The sequence below is a fragment of the Etheostoma spectabile genome, chromosome 8 (assembly GCF_008692095.1).
Source record: "Etheostoma spectabile isolate EspeVRDwgs_2016 chromosome 8, UIUC_Espe_1.0, whole genome shotgun sequence".
Taxonomy (NCBI): domain Eukaryota; kingdom Metazoa; phylum Chordata; class Actinopteri; order Perciformes; family Percidae; genus Etheostoma; species Etheostoma spectabile.
Genome location: NC_045740.1, coordinates 1,662,087 through 1,676,201, shown reverse-complemented (window position 1 = coordinate 1,676,201; position 14,115 = coordinate 1,662,087). Strand labels below are relative to the sequence as shown.

The 14,115-nt window shown below is 40.2% G+C and overlaps 2 protein-coding genes and 1 long non-coding RNA gene across 3 annotated transcripts in view; 2 read left to right on the top strand and 1 right to left on the bottom strand.

Moving 5' to 3' along the window:
* Nucleotides 1–900: 900 nt before the first annotated feature.
* Nucleotides 901–7,240, top strand: ppp1r3ab (protein phosphatase 1, regulatory subunit 3Ab). The gene is made up of 4 exons (XM_032522226.1): nucleotides 901–2,387; nucleotides 2,902–2,969; nucleotides 3,078–3,175; nucleotides 3,720–7,240. The coding sequence occupies exons 1-4, from the start codon at nucleotides 1,492–1,494 to the stop codon at nucleotides 6,711–6,713; spliced, it is 4,056 nt and encodes a 1,351-aa protein (XP_032378117.1). The 5' UTR covers nucleotides 901–1,491; the 3' UTR covers nucleotides 6,714–7,240.
* A 3,344-nt stretch (nucleotides 7,241–10,584) lies between these two features.
* samtor (S-adenosylmethionine sensor upstream of mTORC1) overlaps nucleotides 10,585–14,115 on the top strand; it is a 6,088-nt gene continuing 2,557 nt past the window's right edge. The window contains exon 1 of the mRNA XM_032522224.1: nucleotides 10,585–10,853. Coding sequence (XP_032378115.1) covers nucleotides 10,694–10,853 — 160 coding nt within the window. The 5' untranslated portion in view covers nucleotides 10,585–10,693. The remainder of the gene's footprint in view (nucleotides 10,854–14,115) is intronic.
* The window catches only part of LOC116693329 (uncharacterized), a 16,787-nt gene continuing 13,950 nt past the window's right edge, over nucleotides 11,279–14,115 (bottom strand). The window contains exon 3 of the long non-coding RNA XR_004332900.1: nucleotides 11,279–11,292. This is a non-coding gene — a long non-coding RNA (uncharacterized LOC116693329). The remainder of the gene's footprint in view (nucleotides 11,293–14,115) is intronic.

Here is a 14,115-nt window from a genome sequence, read left to right as displayed (position 1 = left end):
GGGTCCAGTCCAAAGAACTCATCTGATACTTCCTTTGTTCCTGCAGAGGGCATTGTGGCTCCACACAACCAAAAGATCTGCTCTCATAGAACCTTCCCAGGAAGCAGCTGGTCTCCGTCCAAGCCAGACACCCTTCCTTCCCCTTACCTTCCTGTACTGCCTAAGGTTTCCCTGCTGGAAGTCTCTCAGGTGAGCGTTATGGACACCCCAGTAGTGGCCCCGACCGTCCTCGCAGAGGCTCACCTTCACAAAGCAGTCGTTCTCAGACAAGTTGTGTCGGACACTGTTCCTCCAGCCCGGGCCCCGGCTCCTGAGGTAGGGAAACCGCTCGTCCATTGCTCTGTAGATGGATGCCAGGTTGAGTTTTTTGGGAGGGGGATGACAAGAGGACTTTGGCAATCAGAGCAATGTAGGAGAGCGAGGGCTTTGAGAAGAGCTGTGTGTCCACTGAGGATGGATTGTCTGTGGAGCTGCTCCTGTTGTCTGGTGGATGAGCTGGGTTGGTGAGGATGCTCTCATAGGTAGTGACAGCATCTGCCATTGTTGCAGCCATTCCCTGTGCAATCATTTCTCTGCTGCTCTCTTCTGTCTCAGATGCATTCATGAAGCCACACACCGCTTGCTTTTTCTTCTTTGTTATATGAAGTATCTGTGAGATGTTGTCTTGTTCTTCCTTTCTCTGTATCCATTGTTTATTTTACTTCCAAGTCTTAGCACTGTAGTAAACTTTAGAACACACTGTCCGTATCAGATCACACATACTCTGTTTAGTTCTTCCCTGTTGGACAAAACTATTATCTTCTAGACAGTCTGACATGCTTTTATACTGTTTATATCAAATTCAGGTGTGGAGGGGGGGGGGGTTAAGAGTGTTGTGACTCTTACTCACTGTTAAAAATATGTATTTTATTTGCTTAGTGAGATTATGGACCAACCGCTTTGATTTCGGCTGGAGCTGGACGTGCCACTTTTTCACAGCTGTGAGATAAACACAGGAAATAATACAAACACAAGATACATCTTGAAATGGGATAAGCAGAAAAAAAGAATAAGCTCGGAATGGTTGTTTCTTACATGCTTTATTGCACCATCAGAGAGTCAGCGATTGGTCAGTGGAAACTATTTTGGAGGCCTAAACAGTATGCAGAGGCCATTTGTTCTGTTTGAGACATCATGTGAGCCGTTGTGGGCCAAAAGCAACAACACACAAATAGCTGCCATGGTAAATCTCATGCTTGTTATACAAACAGCATTACAACTCTCCAGGGAGAAATTACTACAGTTACAGAAGGACAATGTCCACAACACTGGACTTTTGTTGGAGAAGTTTTCTAGTGAGAAAATGAAATAATTATCAATCTATATGATTTGCTATGTCATGCAAATGTTCACACTCAAAGAGGCAAGATTATATTTTCTCCTCCTGAGGTTAGACTACTGTACATAGTTTAAGTCCCTTCTGGCCTATTTATAGTGTTGGCCCTTGCAACAATGTCATCTGTAACTCGATTCCATCTGTTAAGTCAGAGCATGTTCAATGTGAGTTGCCAGAAGCAGAAGCACTGCAGTTCTCTTCCCGCTGACTCTCCTACCGGGAGCCCCATGGAGTCTGTGGGTCAAGCAAGACCTTCTGGGGCTTGTAACCTCTTAGAAGTGCCAGGCCTAAACTCCCTGGACGTGGACGATGATGAGCATGAGGTAGTGAACGGCATCAGGCCCAAATCTTCTCCTCTCCCACGTAGAAAGAGCTCTGTCAGTGACGAGGACTCAGAGCCTGAGCCACCCCTGTCTGGCTCCAGGAGAGTGTCCTTTGCAGATGCCAAAGGCCTCAGTTTGGTGCATGTAAAGGAGTTTGACACTTGGGATGTACCCAAGCTGCCAGTATGTGACTCTTCTGAGGGCAAAGGTAGAGATGCAGAGGAATACTTCCTATCTCCTCTCACTTTCTCCCTTCCATTGTCTAATAAGGAGCTGTTTTTCAAAGTCCGGGAGCAGAAATTGGAGTTAGAGGCTATTGAGTTACTTCCAGGGACCACAATACTGAAAGGAGTGATCCGTGTCCTCAACATCTCTTTCGATAAGGCGGTATATGTCCGAACCACTTTGGACTCGTGGTCCAGCCACTTTGACCTCCTGGCAGAGTACATGCCTGGTTCCAGTGACAGTCTGATGGACGGTTTCTCGTTTAAGCTCACCCTGGTGCCTCCATTCGGGGAGCAGGGAGTAAGAGTTGACTTTTGTCTGCGATATGAGACTCCAGTGGGGACATTCTGGGCCAACAATAACGAAAGGAACTACGTGCTTTTCTGTCACCAGAGAGTGAAAGAAAGGAAAGAGAAGCCACAGAAGGAACATGTGAACAAAAAAGGCTGCCTTAAGACTTTCAGGTGAGGATCGTTGATAGGGATTTTTAAAGGTCAACACTGGTTATGTTTTCAGATGCAATGGTAAGGAGAAAAGCCAGTTGTGCTAAAGGTGGAAGAACAGGCTGGCCAAATTCTGCCATGCAATTTAAAAAATATTGGCTTCTGTTGAACCTGTTGAGCAAAAGATAAACTAGCCAAACAGGTTCATGTATAAGTATAATATGTATAAGTATATATATATATATATATATATATATATATATATATATATATATATATATATATATATATATATATATATAAAAGACTATGTCTTTTCTTGAATTATTTGCTTGGAGGTAATTATTTAACGTAACTGGTGGATTATTAAATTATTTCTGAATGAATATTATGATCAAACACCACCAGCAAAATTATTTGAAATAATCTTTTAATCAAAAGGATTAATTTAACTCAATTTTGTTGCCTTATGTGCTTTGTTGATTGGTGATAGTCACATAGAAGTCTGACTGATCACAATTTTATTGATTCACAGTCAGAACTTCCCCACTGTGGAAAACATGTCGGCAGCGGAAGATTCATCTGAGAAAAACATTTCACAAGGTGAATAATTACTTATACTTACTTATAATTGAAAATTATTGTGGAATTTAAAAAACACAGCTGTATTGGGACGACCACAAGTTAAATTTAAATGTCTTTTTTCTCCAGATGTGTCACAACATGGAGAGGAAGCGGATGCTATGAAAGCTAAGCAAACCCCTGATTGCCAGTCAGGATCATCAGAGGAAGATCAAAAGAAAATACTGGTGAGTTAAAAACAAATCACACCAGTCCACTTTATTTATGCATGTTATGGCTTGCTCTATAGACTTCCTAGAAATATCTAGACTTTATCTAACTGGTGTGAAATCCTAAATCCTTCTTAACAGAAACAGACGCAGAATATTTTTGACCTTTTAAATAATCTCTCATTTTCAAACTTGAATTGACAAGCATTATTGTCTATGAAAGGACGACTTAAATAGACTATAGTGTGAGGTAGGAATAGAAAACCTTTCCTGACCCCTGGGGCACTTTCTGAGAGAATATCACATGCCCAGAACATGAGTAGTACCAGCGTGACAGCATATACTGTGCACCTAAAGGACACTCAGGACATGCTGTTTGCAATTCCTTAATGTCTCATGTGTTGTCAGGCTTGCTATCTTAATTGTTTGTCTTTGTTTATTTAATTAAACAAAAATGCAGTGAAGGATATACCATAATCTGAATGTTTAAATGTCACCCCACTCCCTTTTTGCAAAGCAGCATAACTACTAAAATTAATCTTTCCCTGTTGTTGATGGACAGACCGAGAACAGACTGAACTGCAGCCAAAGACGTTGCAGAAAGGCTGCACGGTTGGCTCGGATGAGGGACTACTTTTCTCAGACAAATGATGGAGCGGATGACAGTGAAAGAGATGAATCACCTCCAGAAGCAAAACAGGCAGCTCAAGAAGAAACCCCGGAGGAACAACACTCCGATGTGCGATCATTTCCTGAGGGGAGCAGTAAATCAGAAGGTTCTCACTTTGTTTCAGAATCTCTGGAAACATGCAGCAAACCTCACCTTGATGTTCAACAGGATACATCACCAGCACACAACTGCACGTCTAACAACGAGACCGAGGAATCTGAGAGCATCAATTTGGCTGACTCAGCCACATTAACAGGAGGTGAGAGTGTCACAGATATTCTAGACAACCCATCAAATGATGAGCTTGCTCCCGCAGAATGCCAAAATATCAACAAGTCCTTCTCAAACGCTGAGGAATGCGACATTGCAGCTGAACCAGCTGACAGAGTTATTTCAGCAGTGATCAGTGAAAGCCTTGTTAGCCAGACCAACAGCTTCACATTTGGAACTGTGGTGGCGCCGCTGTATCATCAGGTGTTTGGCAGGTTGGAAAGTGAACGTGATCAGGCAAATCCAGTACGAGCTACACTGAACTCTGGAATAGTAACTCAAAGTTACACTCACACTGAAAACGCAGTCACTAGCAGCACTGTTCATACAGACGCTAAGGATGACGACGTTCAGGGAAACGGGACCGAGACCCAGGAACCAAACAAAGAATGCTTAGATGCCACCACAAATAGCACTGCCGTTGAAGAAGAAGAAACTAATTTGAGTATGACAGCAGCAAACAACATCATGCACCATGCAGAAACACTGCAGGATCCAGATGATGTTATACATTCAGACCAGAGACGCACTAATACACCGGAGGTTCCAAAAGCTATTTCAGGAGAAAGAGTCATAGATGTACATGCTGTAAACATTTTAAATACACATTTGTTGAATCCACAAATACCCACTGAGAATTTACATCTACGGGGAGAAGCGCAGGAAGACAATCTCACTCATGAGCTGCCAGATCACACATGTGCACAAACTAAAACTAATCTAGATGTAACCCTTGCACACAGTGAAACACAAGAAGTCCTGATCAGTCAAGAAAGCTCATTTATGTCACTTCAACTTTCTCAGAGTGTATCAGAGTGTGTTAGTGATGACGACAATGATGACGTTGGCAAAACAGCAACTATATCATCAACCAATGCCATCACAGAGGAGGATAAAGCTTTCCATGATGTGAATCCTGACCACATCAATAATTCAGCTACGAAAGGAACCGACAATAGCTACGTTTCTAGCTTTGAGATTGTGGAGGAAAAGAACGTCACAACAACTCAGATATCTTTTGAAACTTATAATGTGGGAGAAGGATATAAACTAGTTAAGAACTTGCATAAAGATGAAACAAAACACTCTGCTGAAATGAACGTCATTGGTGAGGTAGCGGAGTCAATGACAAAAGCAACAATGAGTAATCACATACACGGTGACACGTTCTTGGAGCCCAAAAATGAAGATACACAAAAAATAGAGCATCTTGAAATGGAAGCCGCTGTCGCAAAACAGGAGAATTTGTGTTTTGCAGACACTGCTGAAGTAAACTATGAAATGATAGTTGAAGAAGAGGAGAAAAACATATTAACAGAAGAAAAGGAAAGTGAGGCACTAAGTTTAAAAACAGAGAACAAGGCTGAAGATGCAGATGTTTTTGAGGGAGAGCACAAGACTGGAGAGGAGGACATTGGGAAAATTGTGGCTGGAAAAAACAGGGAAGAAGTTGTGAAAGATTTAGACTGTGTTCAAGACATAAAGACAGCTGGAGAGGAAGAAGTAGCTGAGGAGATTCAAGTAGAGAAAAGAGAGGAACAAGAGGAGACAGAGTTAGAGAAAGAAAAACACTTTGGAGAGATGCAAGAGGTCAATATTGAAAAGACAAACGTCCGAGATGAAGAGGAGATAGAGGAGGAGGAAGAAATGGAAATAGACTTGACCAATGACAATGAAGCAAGTTTGGAGTGGGAGGATGAGGTAAAACCAAGGGAGCAAAATGTAGAAGAAGAGAATCCAGATTATAAGGAGGAAATTCTAGTCGCTGAAACAGGAGGGTCAGAGATTGTAGATGCAGAGTCGGAGACCATGATAATCGACAGGGGGAATGAAGTGGGGTGTTTTGAAGAGAGGTTAGACAGTACACAAAACAAGGTTGAAGATGGTTTATCTGCTCTGGTGAACAATGTGCAGCGCAAGAGAGTAATAGACAAAGAACATGATGGACACATCCCAACTGAAATGCATCTTTACAAGGAGGAAGATTTCCAAACCAACAAGAATGTTACACATGACCTATCACAAGATGCTAGATATGAAAGCGAAATTGTTGCTGCAGAGGGCGGCTCGTGCATTTTTACAGATGAACCTAAAAGCAACCCAACAAGCCATGACAGCGCTTCAGCAGAGTCCGACTCAGACGATGAGGTGGAGTTGTACATGCGTTGTCTGAGGGCCGTTCACTCCGGGCCACCGGCCCAGAAAGACATGAACAAAGACACAGGTTTTAGTGCGGGCAAAAGGCCTTCTATAAGCAGAAGCAAACTGCTGTCCACACCCATGCCATCCATCTGTGAATCTCTGGATGAAGAACAGCACCTGAGCCATCTGAAGGACAACAACGAGGACACCCAACACACAACTGCAGCTCTGCCAGCGTCAAGTGGACAGGAAAGCAGCAACAGAAATGTTTCATGGTGGAAAGAAACTATTTCCTGCAGCAATATCTCAAAAACATTGTTATGCGCCACCTTGTTAATGGTATTTTTAGTTGTGGCCTACCGTTATGATTTTCTTGCCTGTTTTGGGCTCTACTTGATATCAGTGGTTTGGCTCTACTGTCAAAGAGAAAGGCGGCCAGAACAACAAAAGCAACAACAGAATAGGTTGAATTGAACTGTAAAAATTGGTTTTAGTTGTATTGTATTTTAGTGGTATTGTTTACCATGGACTTCAGAGGTTCACGGGCGTACAAGGTGCTGACATGACACCCACAAAATAATAACTCTCTCCTTTTGCTACCTCATACCACAATTTGATTATTCCCACGATTTAATATTTCAGCAAGACCTACAAAATACTAATGGTTTAAATAGAAGAAGTACAAATAGAAAATACATACAAACATTGAATGATTAATAGGCATTACAAGTATATATGACCCATATCAGAATAAATGCTGTGTATTCCCTATGGGAGGACGTTAACTCTCTGTTGTGGGAGTAAAAACCCATTTTCTTTATGCTTTACTGTACATAAAACTTAGTGTCGACAACAGGCTGCGGACCATTGCTCACACGGATTAGTTCTGCACAGCAGTAATGCATTTTTGGGATGTAAATGAAACCTATCAGTGTTCTGTGTGCATTCACTTTACATAAGTCTGGAATGAATAAAATTGTAGGCCTACTAAAGACAAATAATATAATGTGTTCAATGGCTTTTTATTACTAGTAGTGGTCAAAGGACTAATAGTTGACTAACAATAGTAGCCGAGTGAATAACAGTAGGAATAGATTTAATTATTTTAATTTCTGCAACTTCATATCCACCAGGTACATTGAAAACAAGACTATGGTCTACAGCCATGCTAGCAGCTTTGAAGCGGCTTTGAGCTAAATGCTAAGCTAACATGTTCATAGTGACAAGGCTAACTTTGTTTTTTTTTTAGCAGGTAAAATGCTTACCATGTTCACCGTGTTTGACATGTTCTAACACATTCTAACAAGCACTAAACACAAAGTGCACCTAAGGCTGATCGAAATGTTATTGCATGTATTGGGTCACAAACCAATGAACTGTACAAATGAAAATGTTCACCAGATGGTATCACTAGCTGAAAAGTTAATTTATAATATATATCTTGAAAGGTAGATAAGTTTCTGTTTGAAATGTCCTTGTTCCAACCACAGTAGGCAAAACATTTCATTAAAACTTGTACATGACCAATAGACATTTCCCTCATGACCACAAAAGTACCCCTCATGGTGGAGCTAGTGCAAAAGTCATTAGGAGTCATCTTCAAGGGACCTTGAATGTCTGCAAATAATGTCATGGCAATCAATAGATGCTGAGATATTTCAGCCTGTGTGGCTATAATACACTGAGTTAATGCATCACTGAAAAACAGATCATAGACTACCATAGTCTTCAAATACGCATGACATTTCCCTTTATTGAGATGGACTGCGCTTTACTCACTTACAAATGAACAGAATAGGTTTTATTTCCTCTAAAAGTATGCAGGTTAGTAACAGATAATCTAAAACTGTAATCAGGGCTTTTCCAAAGAAAATATGAATGCCATCAGCGTTATGTTATGTCATAGATCTGTGGTCATACCCTGAAACTCTACAAGAACACAGAAACCAAATTCTTACCTGGATTCTTATTTGTGTTTTTGGTGTTTTGAAATGTTTTTTATTTTTTTTATCTCGGGCTGCATTCCGATCCAATCGGGTATCTTGTTATCACCACTTATCAGTAATAAAATATGTTTAGTATCAAGCTGACTCTCTGGGAAAGTGGCACACTCCTTTAAGTTGTTCCAAATAGAGGGAAAACCCTGAGCCAAGTCCATGTGCATTTCTGACATGCCCTCTTTAGTGTGAGTCCAAAACAATAGTAATGGTAAAACAGATAATAATAAAATATTTATAAAACAGAAGTACTCTTCTGACTGTGTTCCATGCCTGTGTGATTTTGTAAGAACATAATGTCAAATCAAGTCACTTGTAGAGATAGTATGTAGTCCCTGCTCCCTATTTGAACTTTGGCTTTTAGCTGTGTTTTGAGCTGAACACAGCTGCAGTAATATACTCGCCAAGGGATTTCAGTGACGTTCGCAGGGACGATTCCCACTCTCTTTTGCCAAGTGTACAGAAACATTTTTAGCCAAAAGAAACACACTACAACATGTTGTGAGACAAACAGAAGCGTATCTGAGCAAAGAAATGAAGGACTATGCATTCCTCAGAGATCAAATTCCAATTACTGCCTTCAGGGTCAGGGGTTTACTGCAAGTATCCTCTTTTTAATAAACTCGTAATCTGTTAGTTTTGTAATTCAACCCAGCCGGCCTTTCTGTCTTTTAAAGGTTCTAAATAAGACCATGAGGTTTTAAAGATGAGTGTCAGATCACACAGGAACGCACTTCTTCTGTCCGTATGTTTGTATAATATACTTTTTAAACATGATACCACAAAGGTGTTGCCCACAAAGCAAAACCCATGAGTGCAATACTAATTCATTTTTATTAGCTGTGCAGATGGAGTTTATGTTAGCCATAGATTACCAGAGCATGTTGGCTGACCCCTACACCTGTTGGACTGCATATTCTGATAACACAACTGAGTTGAATAACTACTACAGTCTGCACCAGCACACTGTCTTCATTTCCACACTAACAGATCCATGTCTGACCTCTTTCTGCTTTTACTTGTATTACTCAAGTGCAGTGATGAATCAAATGTACCCCAATGCAGATCACATTTAAAGAAGGCCTGGGCATTTTTTTTAATCATTTTGTGCTGTTTTTATACATTTAGATTATAAGAGACATTTTCATGTTTATTTAAAGAAACATTAATTTGCAAATTAAATTATTGATGATCTTTTTGCAACATAAACACACCTATACCACATATTAGAAAGGATGAATTATATATGAAAACAATCACCATGGAATAGGCTTTCTAATTTCTTTGTTAAAAACAACTTTTCCTGTTCACTCCTAGACTCTTTTTGCAAGACCTCACATGATGATGATCGATTATTACCCACTAACATTATAATGTTTTATGGTGTAGTTTCATCCTACACGTGACAGTATTACAGTGTGATACGTTATTTTTTTAGGAATAGTTGTGTTCTGTAATAATGTATGAATACAGTTGGAAGAACAAAAGTTAAGCTACAAGAAGATTGTCTTTACTTCGCAATAAATGCAAATTAAATCATTACACAATCAATTCATAAAATGTACAATAATAATCTTGGAAATCATTTTATTTTTATTTGCAACAACCGAAATCCTTAAAAATGAATCCTGCTAATTGTAGATTTTTTGACACATGTAGAGTTAAATGCACAGTCATATTAACATTGTCAGCTAAAATAAAAAGGATCTGTTTTCGGAGATCTATTTTCGTAAATGTGGCGTCCAAACATAGACAGCATTAAATGACATAGGCCTACAGTCTGGACCCACACAACACTGGAACCATTGGGTGGCACTATACTACAAGTCAAATTGGTTGCACAAGAATGAAATACAAAATGTAACTGTTTTCCTTAATGAAATCCTTTTAACCCTTTATGGGTTGTAAAATGTATTTTCATACTAAATGTAAGATCTTTATTTTTTTACTTTGACATCAAGTGCATACACACTGGATGCTGAATTCTATCACAGAAGGTGTACATTGGAGGAGCACTTGAACAACATTTAGCTGCATTTTCATTTTCAATCACCTTCCATCCCTGATTCCTCTGATCATCTGTGGAATATTCGTCTAAGGTAGGAAATGTGTCCTTTTCTCACATATAAAAATAATAAACACATCACAACACACCGCAAATCCTCTACAACATGAAATCGTTGCCATTACGGCAGAAGTTCGGACAACTTAAGGAGTATTAAGATTTACAAGGCGCATGTAAACGCTCCATGGCACGCACGCACATGCCTATGCGCACGCAGGCTTAGGTACTCTCCCAGGCCTGTGATTGGACGACGGACTGTCAGTTCTAAAGCATGTCTGTCAAAGTGAGCCAATCAGCTTGCGTTTTGTTGGCCGGTGGAGCTGCTCGCCGGTCCGTTTGCTTCTGGGAAAAGGGGAACCAACTGGCTAGGGCAGCATCGGCGGTGCGGTGCTATGGACCTCAGGGACAATGTCGAGACTGGGGAGACGGAAAACCACACAGAGCTGTTCTACGTGCCGATTCCAGACGAAGCACCGTGCAAGAGGGAGCAGGAGAAGCTGTCAGGGGTCGTCAAAAACGTTCACAGAAAACTGCGGAGGAAATACAGAGAGGGTAAGCAGCCTTAGTGGGCCCCTCTGTCTCTCTGTGGCCCTGCAGCCGAATGGCTAATACTTTAACCCGTTAGCTCTCAAATACAACATTAACTCCTTTCCGTTAGCAGTAATCCCTAGTAAAGACAATTTATTCTGCTTGGTAACGTTACCCCTTCTAGCTAACGGTGCTCTGTGGCTGGTTAGCTGTCGAGGCAGACCGCAGTGAGGGTTGCATTCAGCAAACAAGGCCTTTCAAGCTACTTAACAATAGCAATAACCACTGCAAATGCCATTGCCGTTTAGTACTAGTGTGAACATGTATCTCCTCTTTTCTCCAACCAGTGTACATTAGTGCAATAGGTTTCTTATGAAACACAAACAGAGCCAAGATCAAGAGTCAAGAACTCTTGACAGTAAATTATCTTCTATTGCCTCTGAATTGCCAAAAAAAGATAACTCTGTGGACTGCACCAACATTTGGGGAAACTTTAACAATATAATCTGATTAAAAAATGGCTTTATTTCTGTTTTTCTGAACTGGACGGCATAGACAAAATAATTTCTTAAATCAGATATTGTTAAAAAAAAGAAAAAACTACCCCCTCCCCCCTTTTTTCAAATGTTCCCAATATCTTACTTATAAATAAAGCTGAGATCCAAACTAACACTTCGGATACCACTTTACTGTAGATTTTCTTCTGCTTTTGCAATTTGAGGAAGTATAAAAAAGGCAAAATGTAACACTTAGTGGGAGCAGATGGTTCTGTACTTCTGAATCTGTGAATTCTTAGACAAAATGTTCACCTGGGATGTTGCTCTCTTGAGCACCTCATCTGTCATTACTCGGAACAAGCCCACAACTATTTGCAAAATTTGCGAGACTATAATTGACCCAATCAGATGCAAGAATGCAAAACTAAATGCAGCTTTATTTTCTAATGTGCTTGTGTTCCAGTGACTAAATTAAAACGAGTCAATGGATCTTTTTAAAGCTGTAAAGAGAGACTGTATCAGGATTCAAATTCCACCATAGTCAGTATGTGTTTTTGTCACCAGCTGTCTGTCCTGAGAACAAACACATCATTCTTATTTCTTATGATGAATCAATCTGGATAAGAGCATGATGCAAAATGGGAAGTTTGGAAAAACCCTTTCACAACGCATTAGTGCAGACGTATGAAATCTTAGTGTCAGAGTGCTCAACATCTTTATTGCTCAGAGACGAAACTGACATTTTACGTTTTGGCACTGATAGAGGGGTTTATTCCAGCTACGAGCTTGAAATTGAAGACCGCCAATGCTGAAAACTTTCTACAGTGCCTACCCACACTGAGGCTTTGTGCTGTTGATGCTCATTCTCTTTTTCTGAGGAAATGCGCAGTTCTACTGAAGAGTGAGTGGGAGGTGAACAGAAACAGGCAAATTCAAAACAGCAGGTGCAAAATCTTTATCTTGAGCCAACTAGGCTATTGGATTTATCTGACTTTGCAAGTACAAAAGCCCCAAATATCATGATTTAGGTTATCTCCTGCTTGAATGCCTGGCTGGTTTGTGACAAAAACATACATTTCACCATGTCACTGCTCACTAACCTAACCGCAAACAGCAAAAATAGAAGAAGCACATCAAGACAACTTTTACTTGTTTAAAGGTTCTCTAAGCGATGTCACACGTGTTTTAGGCTAGAATATTTGTCACATACAGCAAACCTCTCCTCACTATCCACAAGCTGCCTGTCCCCAGAACACACTGTAAAAAAACGCAGTCTCTGTAGACAGCCCAGGATCTACAAACGGCAACAAAAGCAAACTGCGGCAACCTGCACCACAACGCATACACAAACAGTGTTCCAGCCAATAACCGGCAAGAAGGATTTGGGGGTGGGGTGGGGGGGGGGAATGCCCTGTAGCACAGAAGAGAGGGGGACGGGGGACGGGAGGAGGAGGAGGAGGGAGGGGCAAGCTAGTCTAGTTTTGTTTGAAAAATACTTTGAACGTCAACAAGAAGTAACGTCACCCAAGATCGCTTAGAGCACCTTTTAAAAAAAGTTCATCAAAATGTTAATAAGTTAAAATAATATCTGTGGAGTCAGTCTTGTGCTGGTGCAACATTGTCTATCTATCTATCAGTTATGTAGCAAGCAATGCATGAAGGTCATGTTTCACTGTTATTTGTAGGGGTGGGATAAATAATTGATTCTTAGATGCATTGCAATTTTTTCTAGAGTGAATTGATGCTTGATTCTGATAAATTTATTTATATATATATATATATATATATATATATTTTTTATGTGTTGATTTCAATTTCAAAGTTACTGTCTCTTGACATGTTCAAATCAGAACTGAAAGTGGGATAATGGACAACTTACCAGAGTTTAGGCAAGAGTGCAGAAAAAACCCCACTCAAATGGTCAAAAGGGGAAAAATAAATTTTGTGTATATATATATATATATATATATATATATATATATATATATATACACACACACACACACACACACACACACACACACACACACACACACACACACGATCTAATAAGACATACATAAAATAATTAGGCAAAACACATATAGGCAGTTCATCTACTTTATCCCATTACATCTGACCACTTCATGTTCTAAGAAGCCATTTCTCCACATGTTAAACATGACTGAGTCTCTGACATGGATGATTACTGTGAGAGAACGTGACTTTAACAAGCATCTTCATGGCTTAAGCATGGAATGATTACAAAATAAAAACCTCAGCACACAAAACATTTCATTAAAACTTGTGTGGGACAAATACTGTATATGTCAAAATCTAATCTTTGTCTAGCTACTTTGTCTAGGAAGGGATTAGCAAACTCTGAGTAACAAACTCAGATTTAAATGTATATTTTTTAAATCACGCAGGAAATGTGGATGCATCAATAATCGAATCGAATCGTGAGGTGCACAGAGATCCCCACCAGTTATTTGTGTGGGTGCTGTCCTACTTTTCCACCTTCAAATCCCTACATAACCACAATGTTGTGTTTAAATTAATCTGATTCCGAAAATATTTGGAGTAAGTGAGACTAGTGGGTTGTTTTGGAGACTAGAACTGCACAGAGAAGTCGTTCCTGCTAGCGGACCTCATGAGTGCTTAATAAGTAAAGCATGATCGGTAGGCTTGGCATTGAATCACCATGGTCATGCTTCTAGAGCGCTGCTGTTTACCACCACTCCTCTTGTTGTCCTTTCATTTCTGCAAATCTGAATCGGAGATTTTCCTTGTGGTCATGGGATTTCTCC

Coding starts and splice junctions, on each gene's coding strand:
- ppp1r3ab (XM_032522226.1), top strand. CDS start 1,492: ATGTCATCTGTAACTCGATTCCATCTGTTAAGTCAGAGCATGTTCAAT. Junction 2,388..2,901: donor GGCTGCCTTAAGACTTTCAG/GTGAGGATCGTT, acceptor ATTGATTCACAG/TCAGAACTTCCCCACTGTGG. Junction 3,176..3,719: donor AAGATCAAAAGAAAATACTG/GTGAGTTAAAAA, acceptor GTTGATGGACAG/ACCGAGAACAGACTGAACTG.